General features: G+C 40.8%; 1 protein-coding gene across 5 annotated transcripts in view; it reads left to right on the top strand.

The window, feature by feature from the left end:
* The window catches only part of PTPRZ1 (protein tyrosine phosphatase receptor type Z1), a 343,724-nt gene that overhangs the window by 298,172 nt on the left and 24,309 nt on the right, over nucleotides 1–21,243 (top strand). For all 5 annotated transcript variants that reach the window (XM_082256061.1, XM_082256065.1, XM_082256064.1 and 2 more), the window contains 4 exons: nucleotides 2,004–2,167; nucleotides 6,731–6,866; nucleotides 12,948–13,094; nucleotides 13,729–13,822. In XM_082256061.1, the coding sequence (XP_082112187.1) occupies nucleotides 2,004–2,167; nucleotides 6,731–6,866; nucleotides 12,948–13,094; nucleotides 13,729–13,822 (541 nt within the window). The remainder of the gene's footprint in view (nucleotides 1–2,003; nucleotides 2,168–6,730; nucleotides 6,867–12,947; nucleotides 13,095–13,728; nucleotides 13,823–21,243) is intronic.

Genomic DNA, 21,243 nt, shown 5'->3' with positions numbered 1-21,243 from the left:
ATGTTAAATGTAATGTAGTTTATTTCTGCACACTGCAAAATGCACTAAAAAACACACACTGATATGAATCTAGCCTAATAGTGACATAAACAGCAGTCAAAATATATCAAAAGCCTTGGGAAGGGTTAGAAACTGTATCATGCTTAAATCTCAATGGCCAGTTTCCCTTTACTTCCTGTCTCAGTGACTGTGGTCACCAAACTGCCCTGGGCTCGGTTTGAGCAGCATTCGGCAATCTTTCAAAAGGTTTGGATGCTGAACTTAAACCCCACTGAAATCAATTGCAGCCCAATCTGTCAAATAAAAATGCCCAATTTCTGGGCTAATGGGAAAGAAGGAGTCAAAAAGAGCATGGCCCTGAGGAAACATGTGCCAATGCAAAAAATAAATAAATAAATGTTTAAAAACCAATTTGGTCAGGAGCATTGAATTTTAAATTGTTTAAAGTGAAACATCAAAAATCCTGTTTCCTTATGGCAGATTAAACAGCACAGTTCTTGTGCTGTCTAAGCTGCCCCTCTGGAAACTGTAAAAAGCCTGTCTGATCCTGTCAGTTTCTGCTCTCTCCCTGTAAACTGACCACGGTTTATCATGGGTGCTGAGCCCCAGTTTACGTGCCTCCCTCATCTGCAGCTCTCCTCTCCTCCGTCCTGTGTCTTGTGTCTCTGTCTGCGTGCCCCCCAATACCCCCCCCCATTGCTGTTAGTGAAAAACTAAAATATCACTGCCAGCCCCTCTCTTTTAAGCTCTCATCCTCCCTTGTATAAGTGTCTGTTAGAAATTAAGTCTCTAAATACCCTTTTGTGCTGTAACTTTAGGCCAGTCACGTGACTCCCGGCCTCTCTGCTACTACAATCCAGGGCTACAGCGGGAGGGGCCGAGCAGTCAGCTTGGCGGTCACGTGACTCCTGACTTACATCAGAGGGACAGCTTGCCTCCTCCTACTGTAGCCCTGGATTGGAGTATCAGAGCGGCTGGGAGTCACATGACCGGCCTGAAGATACTTCACAAAAAAGGTATTTAGAGGAATCAATTCTAACAAACACTTATACAGTGCAGAATGGCAGCTTAAAATAGTGAGGCTGGCAGCAAAGCATAATTTAGGGTTAAAAACCCTTTAAATACCATGCTTGTGGGTTGTCCTAATCCTGCCTGTGAAGGGTGCATCTCTGTGATGTACAGATGTGCAGCAGCAGCACTGAAATCTACATAGGAAAAAAGTGTTTACCATTGTTGGCAAATGACTTTCACATCTATCATTGCTGACTTCTTTGGTTTTAAAAAGAACAGCACACAGACACCTTCATGGGTCAGTTATGTATTTTGGGGGGAATTTGGAGAGATCAATAAATGTTATTTGCTGGCATTTTTTCTCTGTAAATGACATTTTTACTGTAGTACTTCCTACAGCAAAAATTAAAAAAGAAATGCATAGAATCCCTCCCAAAATACATAGTGATATATAATAAATATTATAAATACATAAAAGTATCATCTAGAAAAAAAGACATCCAAATGTTTGACACATACTTAAAAACAATAAAAATCCTCAAAACTCTCATTGTACATCTATCATCAGTCACAATACCTGCCACCTACTGACTCACCTGAAAAAAACGTGACCAATCTGAATGGTACCACAAGCTCTCATCAGCCATGTAAAGGAAGGGGCAGGGATAGCAGTGACATCATTGATCAAATATAGCCGTGGCAATACTGCTTCTATATATGATGCACGGCTCCTGCCAAAGGGAGGCTAAAGTTTGGGCAATCATTTGAATACTCAAACAACCAAGATTCGGTCCAAACTATTGTCTCATCCATAGTCATCAGACATGGCACTGGGGGAAATATCCCTACTGGAGATGCAAACAAAAATAATATTATATTTTTAAGTTTATAGAAAACAAAAAGTTATTTTTTTTAAAAAAGGTAAAGGTTGGTTGATAATTTATAAATCATTTTCAATTTTTATGTTCATGTGTGTTTATTTTTTTCCTTAGGGTTCCCAAAAAGGAAGAGGAACTGAGCGTGTGGTTAAACATTACCATTATACACAATGGCCTGACATGGGTGTTCCTGAATATACTCTTCCAGTCCTGACATTTGTCAGAAAGGCTTCAGCTGCCAAGCAGTCTTCGAGTGGACCTGTCGTTGTACACTGTAGGTATGTCATCGAAAGACCATTGCTCTATAGTGGGGTAAATGTCACTACTGAACAACTGAAAAATTCAACAGATCTCATGCTCATATCTTTATTTGTCTTTCAGACTTCTTGTTGCAACAACAGCTCTTTTACTGTTATCAAAATTTCTACGAAACATGTATTTTAAACCTAAAAACAACAAAAATGATCTACATGTCTACAGATATTCTAAATCATCTGTACTTATAGGATATCATTTTATGTTTTATGCAGTTTCAAGTGCTTTCTACTGGTTTAATACATGCTTTCATTGACTAATGTACCATTAGCAAGACGTATTCATTAGTGTCTTCCATCCAGCCATCAGCCTTGTGACAACTGATTATCTGGCAGATCATTTCACAAACTGTTATCAGTGAACAACTAGATCAACCCTTTTAAGTAAGGGTCACGTTTCTCTATTCATTCATGTAAACGAATGCACTTATGGTTCGATTTTATTTATTCTTTTCATTTAAGTCACAAAAATAAGTATGTATCCACAATCTATTCAGTCTACTTTGAAAATGCAGAGGCAAGCAAATGCCACTGTGGCTGACTGCATGCACGCATTATTCCTCTGCAACCAGTGTAAATCAGTTTTTTGAGACACTTATCTATTCTCCTTTAATACAAAAGATGGTATGATAGTTCTTGTTTTTTCCTGCCAGTATTTATGATTTAAAATCTTAAAGAGCCCTCTATATAACCGATTGAAAATGAAAATGTATGTATAATGTATATACTAAACAATTAATATGTATTATAAAGGAGGTTGGTTAATGGTACAGATACATACATTAGTGGAAAATATGTGCTTAAACGTTCTTCATTCCAGTACAACATAGAGGCACATTAAAGCAAGGTCAGAAAGAAAAAAATGCAGAAGAGGAAGATTGCTTGGGCACAAGTCTGACACAAATCACTTTCTGTTATTTTTCTCATTTACAATTAGCATAAAATAATAGAGCAACTAAACAGCTAAATACACAGATGAAATGCATAGGAATTAAATAAATAGGAAATGCCGCACAATATGAAGTGCTCAAAGAAACTTTTAAATATATATGTAATCTATATATGTGCAAACTATGTTCAATTAATAAATATCATAAATATAATTATATAAAGTGCATTCAATATTGGTATAATTCTGTACCTAAATAGTATATAGTGCATTCAATAATAATAAAATGACAATATAAATTACCAAACATACAGTAAAAAAATGACTCCAATATTCCTAGTGCTCAGTGTAATTAATATTTCTGCCTTGATAATAAAGGGTAAAGAATAAATATTTAAAGTGATAATTAATCAAAGAATAAAGTGCATGCCTTGCCTTTATATATCTTATTCCTTTTGTTCCAAATTGTATTGTAACTGTAATGTCTGCCTTTATTTTGTTAAGAGCTGCGCAAACTGTTGGCGCTATATAAATCCTGTATAATAATAATATTTAAAACCAGTGGTATAATATATCAACATACGCTGTTCAACAACTTAAATGCCAAAAAATAAATAGTGGAAAAAGTGTCTAGTATTGCACTTCCCATCAATTTCTGGAGAATAGTCCATTTAAAATGTGTATCCTAGAGTGACCTCCACCGCAACACCCTGTGAGTCTGGGCTCTCACCTCCACTCGTGTCACCCAGCGGGCTAAGCTGGGTCATACAGCGCAGATTGCCCTAATTAGGGTCACCTTTCGTGGCACCGGTGGTCTGCTGGTCTCCTCGGGGGGTAATTTCTCCTTAGTTGGTGTCCCTCATATTCCCATGAGTTGTTACATGAAAAAGATTTAGGGGGACTCCAATAGTGCTTATAGCTTTCAGATAAGTTTTATTAAATAAAACAGAACAAAGATGTACTTACATTTCATAGGTGCTTAAAGTGCACCAATCATAAAAGCATCTTCAGTAGTAGTAAAAAGTGATGGCGATCAGGTGGGAATGGGGATCCTCTGTACGCTGTTTAGATATGATACCGTCGGGGCCCCTCCCCTACGCGCTCGACACAGGGTCACCGTGTCTTCTAAAGGGGGATATAATCTAGGTACAGGTTTATACCAATATTGAATGCACTTTATATAATTATATTTATGATATTTATTCATTGAACATAGTTTGCACATATATAGATCACATATATATTTAAAAGTTTCTTTGAGCACTTCATATTGCGTGGCATTTCCTATTTATTTATTTGCTAGACCAGTTTAGCTCGCAGGAATATTTATTTATTGAAATGTATAGGAATGTTTGCATTGTGATCTATCTACCCATGTGGTTCCATGTGTACCATAAAGAGACAATTCCATAGATCTGTAAACGTTATACTGCTACCCTGGACATGTGAATGTCAACACACTGGTGACACCAACCCCAAGCTCTCTCTCACTCCCAAGAACTCTATGATTCCTGATTCCCCAATTTCTGTTCATCAACTTACTGAACAGGATATCCCATTACTGGGAACTGGATATAAAGACACATTTCAGTTAATAACTAGAGATGTCAATAAAGTTGTAAATATGCAGCTATAGAATAAAAATATTAGACTAAAAAGCCTATATAGCAATCCAATTCTGATAATACTCCAGGCAACTGGATCCATACATAGATAAGACAGCAGGGCCCAATGCCGACTTGCATTGCACTCGGTACCAATGTGATCTAGCCAAGCAGCTTACCACAAATCAAGGCCCCTAAAATTATAGAGTGGTCATAAAAAGCTCAAAAGTATGGTATTCAGGACTCCCGATTGTTCCAATAATAATACCTTAAAAACTTAAGGACTGATATTTCTGACTACCACTCAATGGCTAGCAAGCATCAACAGGCATACGATGGGCATATCCTCATAAAAATAAAGAAGCCTCCATAGTGTAATAAATTCAAAATAAATTCAAAATTAAGATAAACGCACATGTAAAAAGCAGTAACAGTGCCGCTGCATCCAGCGTGCTGACGTCATACGTTGGTCCCACCTTATTACTAGAGATGTGTAAATCGGTGTGCATGAATCATGTTTCAGCCCCAAACAGGTAGAGAAACAAATACCCAAATATGCATGATATTTGCCCAATTCTCTCAGCTCCTGGAGCTCATGTCTTTTCTACTCTCTAACTAGCTGCACATAAACCACTCTATCACATAGGGGTATTGGAGGTGTGCAACAGCCTTCAATTTTAGCCCCTTTCTGTTGGGAAACCAGTTAAGATGGGTATAGGTTTGCTCAATTCTAATGCACAGTTATCACAAAGAAATCTTAAATCATGGCACTAAATATTTTCATATATCAGTAAATTTCATTTTTTTATCATTTAGGTTAGGGATATACTCTGTGATTATACTTACCTTGGTAAACTGGGCATACACCAGTAAAACTGTTTTAAAATATTCATACTGAATTTCTGAAAAATTATTTTTCAGAGCATTCGATCTTGCCATCGAGTTAATTAATTTTGTTGAAAGCCACTAAAATGCTCTCATCACAACAATTGTTATTTTCTTATGACAAATCCATATGACATAACTAACCATTAAATGATCAAAAAATTTTATGAAAATTACGATTTTCTAGCCAAATACTACTGGTGTAGCTTCACTTTTTATATCCAGTTTTGGATGCGTGTCTGGATATAGGGAAATCGAAATTTGAATAGCTGGATTTTAATTTTACTAGTACCATTGTGGGTAGGTGCAACATAGTGCGGCGACAGAAAAAACATTCAAAGTCCAGATGCAGAGGACAGAACTGTATTGAAATTGAAGTTCAACAATACGCAACAAGCCCAGCGGGAAGTCACTTTGACACAGGATGCAACAGTGATGAGTAGTAGTAGAAAGTTTCAGGTGCGCTGACAGCATCTGTCCAAGGAGTGGAATGAGGCCTGGCCGGTCCATACCAAAGTGGGGAGGCTTACAGGGGGACGGTGTGTCCCTGCACTTTCTCTATTTACCTGGAACCTCTCTCTTATGCTAAGCACTGACAGGTGACCTGCCCGTACTCTAGTCACAAGCAAGATCTGCGCCAAACCCGGGAGCCAGGGTCCTAAATAGACTCTGCCTGACCCAAGAAGGCCTCCAGAGTCACATGGGGCACAAGCATCCAATCAGATGCAGCCCCTCTGTGACCGAGGAAACCATAGAGAATCAAGGTTCCTTTCAACTTCCCCCTCCACCTGCATTTCCGCTGCGTATAAGCGCCACCTGCAGTGGAGAAAATAGACTACACTTTGTGCAGAACCTGCCTCTATTACCTCCCACTCAAAATAATATGAAGTTTTAGTACAAAGCTTAAATAAATTAGTGTCACTATTAAAAATACACTACATGACCCAATATTTCATATTTGATTTCACATAATAGAAGCATTACAACAGCACAAAGTTTGTTTAGAAAGAGTGATCTTTACCACCAATAATTCCTGTTTTATCCATCTGTTTATTTATTTTTACAAGAATACAAAGGTTTTGAACTCTTGAGCACGTATTTAACAATTTTTCGAATCAGACTTAATTCTGTTGTCGCTTTCTTCTGCAGTGCTGGAGTAGGAAGGACTGGAACATACATTGTTTTGGATAGTATGCTTCAGCAAATTCAGCAAGAAGGAACAGTAAACGTTTTTGGTTTTCTAAAACATATTCGCTCTCAGAGGAATTATCTGGTGCAAACAGAGGTAAAAAAAAAAAAGAGTACATTTCCATATACAATATACGCCTAATATATGCTGCAGTATTAAACCCAAAAGCAAACATTTATTATATTGCAGCTTACCAGTTCTTTTATAGGCTGGCTGCATTTGTTACCTTGTTAGGCTCTCTTTTCTTTTCATCTAGTGATCCTGCTAGTAAGTTTGTTGTTTTCCAAAAGGATGACCTTCTCCCAGATGTATCAGTTTACAGGGATGGAACAACCCATTTTACACTGGCAAGGGTGCTTACAATGCTCAGCTTTATTCATGTAAAACCTTTATCCTAAAATAAAAAACTGTCTGCTGTACCAAATAATAAAGTGTAAGCTAGAATTTGGCTTCAATTTGTTAGCATATTTAAATCTGCTGGTATATCTAACACTCCCCGTTCCCCAGACTGACAATGCTGCTGTCCAAATGTGCCCCCTGCGCTCCTTTATCCAGGGTGGAGTCATTCTAATACAGGAGGCAGGTTACTTGTCAAATCACCAGGGGAAAAAGCCTAAAAAAGAAACCACATGTAATGATTGATCAGCTGCAATATGTTACATTTTGGTTTTGGGTTTTATACTGATTTAAGTGTAACTATATATATATAAATATGACAAATGTGATGGAGACTTTTAATACAGTAACACAACAGTGATTATTATCTTTACAGATTACCCATTGTAACATTGTTTTATAACCTGTTGATCCTGCCAGTAGAGTTGTTCATTTTGTTACTAACTTAACCACTTCTGGACTAGAAGGATTTGCCCCCTTAATGACCAGGCCATATTTTGCGATTTGGCACTGCGTTACTTTAAAGGACAATTGCGAGGTTGTGCGACGCTGTACCTAATAAAAAATAATGTCTTTTTTTTCCCCACAAATAGAGCTTTCTTTTGGTGGTATTTGATCACCTGTGAGATTTTTTTTTTTTTTTTTTGCGCTATATACAAAAAAAGAGCAACAATTCTGAAAAAAAACAATATTTTTCACATTCTGCTATATAAAATTCCCCCCCAAAAAAATTAAAAAAATCAAAATTTAACATTTTAGGCCAATTTGTTTTCTGCTACATGTTTTTGGTAAAAAAAAATCGCAATAAGCGTATTTTTATTGGTTTGCGCAAAAGTTATCGCATCTACTAACTACGGGAAAGATTTATGTCATTTTTATTGGGGTTTTTTTTCACTAATAATGGCGGCGATCTGCGATTTTTTGCGGGACTGCGACATTGCGGTGGACAGATCGGACCCCTAACTGGCATTTTTGACACTTTTGGGGGGCCAGTGACATTACTACAGTAATCAGTGCTAAAAATATGCACTGTTAATGTAATGATGACACTGGCAGGGAAGGAGTTAACACAGTAAGTGATCAAGGGGTTAAATGTTTACCTAGGGGCGTGTTTCTAACTTTGAGGGGCGTGGCTTGTGAAATGATCACAGAGACCTGTGATCCTATATAGCAGGATCACAGGGGTTCTGTGATCATTCCAGAGAGAAGAACGGTCAGCTGTGTTTACAACAGCTGACCGTTCTTCTCTCTCAGCGGGGAACGATCGCGGGTGTCAATCGGAGCCGCGGGCCCCATGCACCGGGATCCCCACTGACGAGCGGGGGTGGGAGCTCACCGGCGGCGGCGCGATCGCCCCCTAGCTGCAGGCACGTGACTGACGTATAACTACGGCGGTTCCCGCAGAAGCGGCTGCCTACCGACGTATAACTGTGGCAGGCAGTCGTTAAGCTGTTAGACCAAGCAGTCTAGGCAAAATTGGCAATTACATTCAGTGGCATAGTGGGGCCATAGATGTGGTTGCCCTGGGCACAAAAATCTGAAGGGTGCAAAAAGATCTGTCCCAGAGTCCCAGAGACCCATGCCGGAAAGAGTTCAAGCACTTGGCTCCACAAGTTCACCTAGCAGGGGTGCACCAGCGCCAGCCACCTAGGGCACCTGCCCCTCATATTACGGTCTGTCCCTCTGCAACAGCCACCATTTCTCCCCACCAGCTGCTTGTCAGAACAATACATGTTAGAGCCAAGGAAAGCTAGGCTCTTCCTCAGTTCTGACGTGTATCATCCAGGGGGAAGAGGGGCTTTGGTAAGAAAGCTTGCCCTGGGCACTGGCAACCCACACTGTGTCACTGGTTACATTAGCACGTCCCTGCCTTAGGTGCCAAATGAGGGCCTTAACTGAAATAGATTGAATGAAAGCAATAGTTGTCTACCATCCTACAGAACTGGGAGCTGGTGATCACCCTATTATAAAAAGCCTTACAGAGAGAGCAGAAACTTACTGGGTTTACATGCATTTATAAAACATTTACACACACCAATAATATTATTAGTATTATTATTATTATAATTATTATTATACAGGATTTATATAGCTCCAAAAGTTTGTGCAGCGGGTTACAAAATGAAGGCAGACATTACAGTTACAATACAATTTGGTACAAGAGGAATCAGAGTGCCCTGCTCGTTAGAGCTTACAATCTAAGAGAGGGTCAAGTGATACAAAAGGTAGTAACTGTGGGGGATGAGCTGGTGGAGAAAGTAAAAAACACAGTGTATTAGTTAGAAGCAGGATAGGCTTCTTTAAAGAGAAGGGTTTTCAGGGATCGTCTAAAGATGGATAGATTAGGAGATAGTCGGACAGATTGGAGTAGGGAGTTCCAAAGGATGGGGGATGTTCACTGCAGAAATAGAGAGTTGCCCTGAGAGCAGTGATGTACCTAGTACATCTGCCATCTGGGGGTGATCTTTTTTTTTCACCCCATACACCTCCCTTCCCCACTTCCTACAAAACGGGGTGAGGAAATATAGTGGAACGCACAGAGCGCTGTGCCTAATTGTGGGTGTGGTCAAATAATGTTAGTGGGAGGGCCTTAAAGGAGCATATCCTTGTGCCACAAGCAAGTATGTAACAGACACATACAAACCGTAGCATTAAGATTTTAATAAAATGAAACGATTCCATTACATATACTTTTCTACACACAGCCTATCTTAACCACCTCAATACCAGACACATTCACACCTTTCTTTCCCTGGCCAATTTTCACACTTTGAATGTCAATTACTCAACACTGTACCTAAATAAAATGTATGATTTATTTGAGACAGATAGTGCTTCCTTTCGGTGGTATTTAATCACCACTGGGTTTTTAAACGGAAAAATACCTAAAATTTAGAAAAAAAGAAAAAACCCATATTTTTCTTAATTTCTGTTTAAAAATTCTGTATATAAATAATCTTTCTTTATAAATGTTGACCAAAATGTAGTCTGCTATATTTCTTTGGTTAAAATAACCCAAATCGGCGTATAATATTTAGTCTACGTAAAAATGTATAGAGTCTACAAATTACGGTATATGGATTCGAAAATTGATTGAGTCTGATGTACTGACGGCCTATCCCATTTGTTGAGGCCATAAAATGCCAGAACAGTACAAATACCCCCCAAATGACCCCATTTTGGAATGTGGACAGTTCAAGGTATTTAGTAAGAGGCATGATGAGCTTTTTGAAGTGGTAATTTTTTGTCACATTTTGGAAAATGAAGAAATTTAATTAAATTAGTTTTATTCACGGGAGCAGAACAATCATATGGTGGCTTGTGTGGCAGTGATCAGGGACACTGACTGGTGACAGTGTATATATATATATATATACATATATATATAAATATAAAGTAATCATTTTACATTTTAATCACCTTTTTTTTTTTTTTTTACGATTTTGTATACATGCTGTGACCAGAGCAGTACAGTGTTATCATAGTGACACCGTACTGCTCTGGGAAGGTGATCAGAGTTTTTTTTTTTTACTATGATTGATTATTACAGTGATGATCTGATCACTATTATAAGCAAACATATTTGTAAATCGAATCCATTAATGTGCCATTGTGTTCTATTGTGATAGATGTGATTGGTACAGGTCCACTGTGATTTTGATTGCGTATCACAGTAATAGTACACAGTATATGGTTATGAATGGTTATGAATGAAAGCCATTATGAACTATTGACATGATTGCTGGGATTGGTCACAGCAATCACATGGTACCAGGGCCGGCCCTGTACAACAATTTGTCATTCACTGTGTCCAGTTAATGAAGTTCACCCAGGATAACACTGCTCCCGCCCCGGCTGTCATTTTACAATAGGTTGGATGGAAAGTGGTTAATGAAGATTGTAATGTAATTAGAGTAAAATATTCAGGAGTATGAATTGCAAAACACAGTTAGGAGAATTTATTAAAATTGGAGCAGACAGAATCTGGAGTAGCTGTGCATGGCAACCAATCAGCTTTTATCTTCAGCTTGTTCGGTTAAGTCTTGAAAATGAAAGATAGAAGCTAAATAGTTGCTATGTACAGCTGCTCCACATTTGATAAATTCCCTTAAGGCTTTTTTCACACATATGCCCGTGTGAGGGCTGCATTTGCCCACTGAGGTACGCACAGGTATTCTGTGCATCCTCATGCAGGTAGTCCCATTCGTTTCAGTTAGGATGCAATAGTTGCACAAACTCAACCGCAGCTTGCTTTTTGACATCTGTTTGGGTGTACAGCCCCATACAAACACTGTCTGCATTTGGGGCCATGCACCCAGAAAGCTGTTTAATTGGAGTGGTGGTTGTGTCTGTGCAGTTGCTGCATCCCAGTTGTGACCCCATCTATACTACAGGGGTCAGGAGTGTAAAATGCACAGGTCCCTTTACAGAGTATAGCCAAAATTACCCACTCTTTCAAGTACAAATCACCCACCCAAGCCTATATCCCCACCAATACAGATCTCAATAGTACAGATATCCCCTAACATACCTAAATCCCCCTCCCAGCACAGACACCCCAAAACAAACTGCTCAGTACAGATTCCCCTTTCCAGCACAAACTGACCCCTCAAAACAGACCAACTCCCCCCCCCCCAGCACAGACCCCACGTCCATACAAAAATGGATCCTCTTCAGCACAAACCGCTCAGTAAAGTCTCCCCCCTATTCCCTCCCCCAGCACAGACCCCTTAACACAGACTGACTTCCCCAGCACATAGCCCCCCCTCCAACACAGATGCCTCAGCAGAGACACCCCCCCCCCAGCACAGACACTTTAGTACACCGACTACCCTCCCCAAGCTCAGACCCCTTAGCACAGATGGACTACCCCAGCACAAACTAACTCCACCAGCCCCGACCCCTAATACATACTGGCCAGCACAAACCCCTTAGTTTGTAATAAGGGGTCTGTGATGGGGGGGGGGTTAGTTTGTACTGACTCCTCAGCACAGACTGACCCCCCCCACCAACATTCCTATATACCCCCCAGTGCAAAACCTTTTCCCACTAGTATAGACACCCCTACGCGAGTAGGTGTAAAGCCATGGAGGTTTTTTTTTGTGTTGCACTGGGATGCAGGGCACTGCTGTGGAACACATAAAGAATAAATGTCAGTCGGTCGCGGCATCCCCAGTCCAAACTAGATGCATATCGCACAGTTCGCCACTGTCTGAGAAAAGACAAAAACAAATTTCCAATTAATCAGTTAGGAACTCATTTATACAGCAGCGGATTCATCTAATTGTGGCTATATCAATGCTTTGCAAAAATCCTCCAGTACATTTATAAAGTACAAGTCTGTTTCTGTTTGAAACCAGCATTCAGCTAATAGATTTGTTAGGCTTTGTGTTATTTCACTAATTATGCATGCATTGTTCATTTATACCATGAGTTACAATAATTGTTAATGCTCATCTTATTGTTCTATAAGCTGTTAGCTTTATACCATGAAAAATAATAGAGAAAGCTAAACCTAATAATAGGACATACCGTATGTATGTGTACCGAAGACAAAAGAGCTAAGCTCCCTACTAAATAAGTGAATTGTTTTTACATAAATATATAAATTATGCCCAAAAGGACTACGTTCATTTCAGTAAACAATGTATGATACACTTCTTCATCTTTTTCTAACAAGCCACATTCCACTCTTCAGAACCCTTTGTAAGCTAAATGAGCATGTAAATACTAAATGATTTCAGACTAAAAGAACCTGATATTTATTATAAATACCTCTAGGAACAGTACGTCTTTATTCACAATGCTTTAGTGGAGGCTATTCTGAGCAGAGAAACCGAGGTACCAGAGAATCACATTCACGCCTATGTTAATGCTCTTCTAACAACGGGCCCATCTGGAAAAACAAGACTGGAGATGCAGTTCAAGGTAAGTCATGTACTATTTCATGAACCCTGAATCAATGGTATTTTTTACATTCCTTTATTATTTTTTTGTGAATACTTCTTTTGAGGACAAAATGTAGATGTTCAAATATAATTTTGCAGCTGTAGTGCATTTACCTTGAGCTTTGTAAAAAGGTCTAATCATAAATTTAGTATTGGACATTCTACAACACATTATTACTGACTGAAAAGTCTGATAAAATGACATGCTGTACATAATAAGAAGTGATTCTTCCTGAATGAATGGAAAACAGAAGCACATTCCTTCTTATTTATTAGCGGAATGTGCACTGAAAGAAAGGCAACCTTGAATAGTGTAACCTTATGAAAGAGACAGTGTACTTCTCGTGGCCAGTTTTAAGAGCATGAGACACAATCCAAGAGTTTAATAAACACCTTTCAGTATAAGAAATTGTAGTTAAAAAGGACCATCGTTTATGGTAGAATGTAGTCATGAATTTTACTAATAACCTAATGTCATGTTTTTTTCATCTAAACCCAGTAGAATGCAATTGAATTGGGCATGGAATATTATGTTTTACAGTTACTTTAAGTTATCCTAGATAATTTTCCTTTTTGCCTATTGTTAAATAAAAACTTTTCTGTTGTCCTTTCAGTTGCTAAGTGAACCCAACATCCTCCAGTGTGACTACTCCACAGCATTAAGGGCACAAAACAGGGATAAAAACAGAACGTCTTCCATCATACCAGGTGTGTGCTTACACAGTTGTCTTTCTTTTTTCTTTTGACTATGTATGCAAATGTCCTAAATCAAAAAAGTTTTTTTTTTTTTTTTATTTCAATTTGTCTTGACTGATTACAGTTTTTCCTTTTAATTTATCAATGACGATCAAACATGTCAATAATTTTTGGCTTTGAAAAAAGTAACACTGTGGTATACACTGGTGCAATATTATAGATTGCTATAGTGCTACAAATATCAATAAATAACCAACATACACTGTAGTGCAACACAGTAAAGTTCTATAATGCTTCAAATAAGCAAAAAAAATCACTCCATCCAAACTACTATAGTGCTGTCAGTGGATTCAATAATTGTCCTTATCACACATAACCTAATTTCTTCTGCTGCGCTTCCAATCCACCAATAATCAGTTGTGCCACTTTTTGTATTCAAACACCACTGGTGCACTCCCATCTTTTGGGTTGGACATCTTAAATATAAGACATATGGTCTTATGGTGCATTATTCCTTTCAGGGGCTAACTGCATCTCTCAGGCTCCACACTGGATTACTATCATTTTCCACTGCATTGTACTCAGAGCCGATTTGTCCAAGCTCCTTTACAGCAGTCCCCTCCTATCCGTGCTAGGGAGCCAGACTCTGGTCCGGGTCTGGCAACAGATCAACACAATTTTTTTAACACTGATTTACAGATAAAACTATATATATATTGTAAGGGATTAGCTCGGTGGCGGGTGTGGATGACCCCTTGGGGGGTGCGTTTTCCCAAAGAGGTAGCCGACAAGTGCTTGCAAACAAACAGTGTGGTTTATTAAATGGTGTTTTCTTCACCAGGCTGTATGCAGCAAAACATCCAAAATAAAATAAAACAGAAAATAAATCCTTGCCTCTGTGGGCGGCTACCTTCTCACAACTGGAACCTGCCTAAGTGTCTGTCTCCAACCTACCGTCGGGCAGACTTCCTTGTCCTACAGCGGACACTCAATAGTCCTTTTATAATAGCTTCACAGGGCAACACAGTCCTTTGTTTCTTTCACATCAACAGTTCGTCTTCTCACCTTTGAGACGATTTCACCCTTGGTTACCGTCCCGGGCACACATCACTCCGGGGGGTCTTCTCCCAGGCCCACACATCCTGTCGGGAGGCACACGCTGACTGTCCTCCTGCTCCCAGCCCACATGGCTTCAGGATGCAGCCGTTTGTCTGCCTTCCTCTCCCAGCCCACACGCAGACAGGAGGCAGCAAACAATAGGACTTTCTCTGAACAAATTATAGAGCCTTAACTCCCTCATTCTGAACAGGTGAAGGCCTTTCAACTTCCTGCTGGCTAGCTCTGTAGCCAACACCCTAAATTAATTAATGGACTTTCTAAATCAGGTGGAAATGTATCTCCTTCCTGTGACTACATTCCCAGATTTAGCTGACTTCCTGTCACATACCCCCCCCTCTTGTTTCAACCCTAGGGTTGGGACACATATTTCCAGGCACGCATGTGTCAGGCACTGCTGACTCACTGATAAGCCTCCTATTATCCTCAAGCTTCCGGATGAAACTGTTTTGTCATCTTCATTGACGGATTTCTCATAAATGCCACACAGTTTGTCTCTCATCTCATATACACATTCTTCAACTGCATTTTTGGCATCATTTTGCTGCTTCTCGTTTCTGTCATCTTCATTGACAGCTTTCTCATAAATGTCAGACAGCTTGTCCCTCATAACCGTCTGTCCAATCCACCATGGAGGACCGTGATCCATAGGCAACTCAATTGGGCTAGTCTTAATGTCTTCAACATTCTTAAGACGCCTCTCTCTGCAATCCATAAATGTTTTCCACAAAACTTTGAGAACCTTTGCTTCACTAAGCTTTGTTCCAAGTAGGGACTCTTGACATCCCTCTGTGACTTGAGTTGCCTCTCCATACAGCTGTACACAATCATTGACTTTTTGTTGTAAAAGGGAATGATCTTCCTTCTTGAGCTTTGCTTGCTCTAAGATGCTGTGCAGAGGATTTTCCAATTGAGACAACAGGCTATCACACATTTCTTCAAAGTGACCCCTGTTCCTTTTCCCAGAGACATCAATATCATTCACCAAACATTTCATATTCATAGGCAGATCTGAAGCATTTGCACTCATCAACTTCTTAAACTTTTCGCCCTCCTGAGCGAGTCGCAGTAAAGGCCTACTATTTGATTTGATATTGAGTTTATATTTCTTGCCAAACTCTTCACAGAAGAAGCCAACCAGAACATCATCAACTTTCCTTCCACCAACATAGGGGTCAAAGGCAACAACACAGTTGAACCCAGCGATCTGGGTGGTATCCATTATAGACCTCCTCTCTGCATCAGTGAAGAAGCATGGAACTGCAACACATTCTTTTACAGGTTTCTTCAATGCACTTTCTGCTGAACTATTTGACCGCTCAAAGTCACCTAGTTCCTTTTCTCTATCTGAATTCCACATGGAATGCATCTCAAGATCACGATCAAACTTCTGCCACCCGTCTTTCACCAGTTCCATTTTGGAAACACTCCCTGAAAGGCACTTGAAATTCATTTGCTTCACGTTTTCACCAACAGCCTTAGTTTTCTCCACTAGGTGGCGTTTGCTTTTTTCTCCCAGATTTATATCACTTGCTTTAGTTTTCTCCGCTTTAGTTTTCTCCACTAGGTTTTCAGCCTGAACTGAGAAATCATCACATTTCTTACACAACTCTTTTGTTTGCTGAAGCTCTAATGATACATTTTCCAATGCTTGAAGTTTTTGAAGGAACGGTTTATTCCAAAGGGGTGATTCAAGCCACGTGTCATCACATTTCTGAGGCTCACTCAGGACAGACCCCAAAACACTGATCCTTTTAAAAACTGCATCAGGCACACTATCCCCTCTTTGGGACAGATCCTCTGTTGCCTGGAATTCCTCTTCCAGTTCCTGCAACGGAATCTTCATCTCTTCTACTTGCTGTTCTAAGGCTCGCTTAGACTTTTCTAGCTCCTGAACGCTTTTCACAACATCATCCTTGGAGCTGACCAAATCTTCCATTTCTGTACACAGCTGTTGGTTAACTCTTTCTAGTTCAACCTTACACTCTAGAGCTTCCTCCAAAGAGCGAGCCAAGAACAGGGCTTTGCTCTCGTTATCACGCACCTCCGTTTCTGCACGGGCGCGTTCTTCTGCATATTTTGCAGACACAGTCTTCTCTTCACCAAGCATCTGATCAAACTTCTTTTTCACATCTTCAACACACTGTAATGAACCAACGCTTTCTTCCATGCGTTTTTTCATATCCGCTATCTGAGCTTGCAATGTTGCGACTTGCTCTGATAGGTTTTTCTTTGCTTCCGCCTCCTCTTTTAATTGTTCCAGGAAGCCATTTTTCTCATCTTCCATTTGTTTGAGCTTTGTGCTAAAACTCAGCCTTTGACACCTCTCTTCCTGTAAGAGTTCCTGCGTGTCTTGCAGCTGCGATTCCAAGATAGAAAAATCTTCCGCAATTTCTCTAGAATTGCTGTCTGCTTGAGAAAGCTGATTTGTAACATTGTCCAACTCAACCTGCAGTCGGTTTGCCTTCTTTGACAGTTTAGCACACAATCGGTCACCTTCTGACACCTTGACTTGCGATTCCAGAAGCTGTGCCTCTACTTTTTCCCTCTTATGTTCACAATCTCCTTTTCCCTGCATAAGAGCCTTCACCTCATTGGCTAGTTTCTGGGAATGAGACTGTAATTCTGCCACACAGGCTTCTTTCTCCTTTAACTGCTGCTGGACACGTTGGGCTTCCCCTTTCCAACTTTCACAGTCCGCACGCCATTCATCTACCACATTGCTTAAAGTAGTGAGCTCATACACAGTACTCAGTAATTTAGCCTCTCTTTCACTTTTCTCTTTGTCGCTGAGAGACAATGTCGCTTCCAGAGCAACATTCTGTTCCTGCGACTCCTGCAGGTCTATTTTTGTAGCTCCCAAAGACTGAAGACTTTTTTCCAGCTGATTACGCAACTCCAACATATCAGCCATACTTTGCTTCTGCAAAGTCTGAATTTCACTTTCCTTTTCCATGAGGATGGTATCTTTCTCCATTATAGTCTCTCTGCGTTTTTGCACCTCGACCAAAAGAAGAGCAGTGGATTCTTCCCACTGTGACACATGAGACTTGAGTAGTTCATTTGTTTCCTGCAAGTTTCTATGCTCCATTTTAAGCAATTCCAAGGCTTGTTCCTTTTCTTCCATTTTTCGTTGCAAGGCATCCAACTCAGCCCTGCACACATACTCGGTTTCCTCCAAACCGATGGCCTCCATTGGCTGCTGGCGTCTCTGTTTCCAGCCTGCCATGCTCTCTTGATGAGCCTTTTGTTGAGCTGCAAAGCTCTGCTGAAAATCCGCATTTGCCTGCTGTTGAGCTGCATTTGCTTGCTGTTGAGCTGCATTTGATATAATCAGATGTTTCAACATCTCCTCCATTTTGAGTTTACTTTTCATCTGAGCACACTGCGTCTCCATAGCAGTTTCATCAGTGTTGCTAGGGACAACAACCTTCCTCTTTAGTAGACTCTCTTTAGGCATGGATGGGGCTGGTTCAGACGGTAACATCCCCTCCATCCATAGAATCCGGTCTCTCATTTCATCTATCTTTGCATTCTTCAGGCGTTTTGAACGCCCCATCTTCAATAACTCCACAAACAAATTTTTCACAGTCCAGCAAAAAAATTTTCAGACCACTGTCTCTTTAACACATGTAGTTGTTCTCTCTCTTGCAAGATCTCTTTTCCTGCGCACACAGTTTGTGCAGTCACTTGCACCAGACACAACAAAGTTCATCAAATAATTTTGAGACCGCTGTCTCTTTAAAACACTTTTTTTTTTTCTGTCAGGATCTTCTCTCCTGCACACATAGATTGTGCAATCTCATGCACCAGATAAAGTTCATCAAACATTTGCACTTCCTTGCAGGGATCTCTGCTTATGCCCACTGCATACCTCCACCATATGTAAGGGATTAGCTCGGTGGCGGGTGTGGATGACCCCTTGGGGGGTGCGTTTTCCCAAAGAGGTAGCCGACAAGTGCTTGCAAACAAACAGTGTGGTTTATTAAATGGTGTTTTCTTCACCAGGCTGTATGCAGCAAAACATCCAAAATAAAATAAAACAGAAAATAAATCCTTGCCTCTGTGGGCGGCTACCTTCTCACAACTGGAACCTGCCTAAGTGTCTGTCTCCAACCTACCGTCGGGCAGACTTCCTTGTCCTACAGCGGACACTCAATAGTCCTTTTATAATAGCTTCACAGGGCAACACAGTCCTTTGTTTCTTTCACATCAACAGTTCGTCTTCTCACCTTTGAGACGATTTCACCCTTGGTTACCGTCCCGGGCACACATCACTCCGGGGGGTCTTCTCCCAGGCCCACACATCCTGTCGGGAGGCACACGCTGACTGTCCTCCTGCTCCCAGCCCACATGGCTTCAGGATGCAGCCGTTTGTCTGCCTTCCTCTCCCAGCCCACACGGCGACAGGAGGCAGCAAACAATAGGACTTTCTCTGAACAAATTATAGAGCCTTAACTCCCTCATTCTGAACAGGTGAAGGCCTTTCAACTTCCTGCTGGCTAGCTCTGTAGCCAACACCCTAAATTAATTAATGGACTTTCTAAATCAGGTGGAAATGTATCTCCTTCCTGTGACTACATTCCCAGATTTAGCTGACTTCCTGTCACAATATATATATATATATATATATATATATATATATACACACACACACACACACACTATATTACCAAAAGTATTGGGACGCCTGCCTTTACACACACATGAACTTTAATGGCATACCAGTCTTAGTCCATAGAGTTCACTATTGAGTTGGCCTACCCTTTGCAGCTATATCAGCTTCAACTCTTCTGGGAAGGCTGTCCACAAGGTTTAGGAGTGTGTTTATGGGAATGTTTGACCATTCTTCCAGAAGTGCATTCGTGAGGTCAGGCAGTGATGTTGGAGAGAAGGTCTGGCTCGCTGTCTGCGCTCTAATTATTCCCAAAGGTGTTCTATTGGGTTGAGTTCAGGACTGTGCAGGCCAATCAAGTTCCTCCACCCCAAACTGGCTCATCCATGTCTTTATGGACCTTGCTTTGTGCACTGGTCCAAATCATTTGGTGGAGGAAAAATTATGGTGTGGAGTTGTTTTTCAGGGGTTGGGCTTGGCCCCTAAGTTCCAGTGAAGGAAACTCTTATGGCCCCGGCATACCAAGACATTTTGGACAATTTCATGCTCCCAACTTTGTGGGAACAGTTAGGGATGGCCCTTCCTGTTCCAACATGGCTGCGCACCAGTGCACAAAGCAAGGTCCATAAAGACATGGATGCGCAAGTTCGGGGTGAAGGAACTTGACCGACCTGCATGAGTCCTGAACTTAACATACTTTTTACTCAGCAAATTATCCTCCTATGTTTAGAAGGCTTTCAGAAGATATGAATAAACAATCAGGGCTGAATATTTCTTGGTTTGGAAATAATTTTTCAGTAAAGAGGAATATATTACCAATACGTTTATATCTCTTTTTGAAATCTCCCTGTCATCATTCCTAAATGAGACCTCCGATGACTCATTGGATTCTGGCCCTATATTTTTCTCCGTCCGCCGCGGTGAGGGTTAACGACTGGCGGTCTGATTTTTTCCCTATTTCCAACGGCACTCGACAGGTGTGTCCGTTGTCACCCCTCATTTTTGTCCTCACCTTGGAGCCTTTTTTGTGTTCGGTCTGTGCTAATCAGGACATAAACGGGGCTGCACAGAGTCGGGAGTCATCATAAAGTCATTGCTTGCCATACTCCAGGCCCTGGACCATTATGGTCGCCTCTCTAACTACAAAATCAACCTCGCAAAGTCCGCGGCGCTCAATGTCTCAGTCCTGGATGCAACCGCAGGTACGTTACGGACTTCCTTTCCTCTACAGTGGGTGTCTAGCTCCCTTAAATATCTAGGGGTGCATGTTATGGCGGATCCCCTCGACCTCTTCCGGTTCAATTTCCCCCCATTGCTAGGGGTAATTAAGGCAGACCTTTGTGCTTGGCAGTCATTGACACTCTCCTGGTTTGGTCTATGTAATGCGCTCAAGATGAATGTCGTGCCTTGTCTACTTTATGTAATCCAGGCTTTTCCGATCAGAATTCCTCTCTCTTTCTTCATGCAGGTCAGGGAAGCATTTAGATCTTTTGTGTAAGCCTCTAGGTCTCCCAGAATCAAGCTTTTGACACTCTCTCTTCCTAAGATCAAGGGAGGGGTGGAGTTGCCGGACCCCTACGGTATTATAGGGCGTCCCATCTGGTGCGGATCCTCGATTGGCACTGCATGCGGAGGCCAAGCAGTGGGTGAGTCTCGAACGTGAGGTGATGGGTCAGGTGCTGCCTCTAGGCCCATGGTCCCC

Source organism: Pelophylax lessonae (assembly GCF_965119305.1).
Source record: "Pelophylax lessonae genome assembly, chromosome: 4".
NCBI classification, from domain to species: domain Eukaryota; kingdom Metazoa; phylum Chordata; class Amphibia; order Anura; family Ranidae; genus Pelophylax; species Pelophylax lessonae.
Note: the sequence above shows the minus strand (reverse complement) of the source record. Positions and strands in the feature narration are given on the sequence as shown.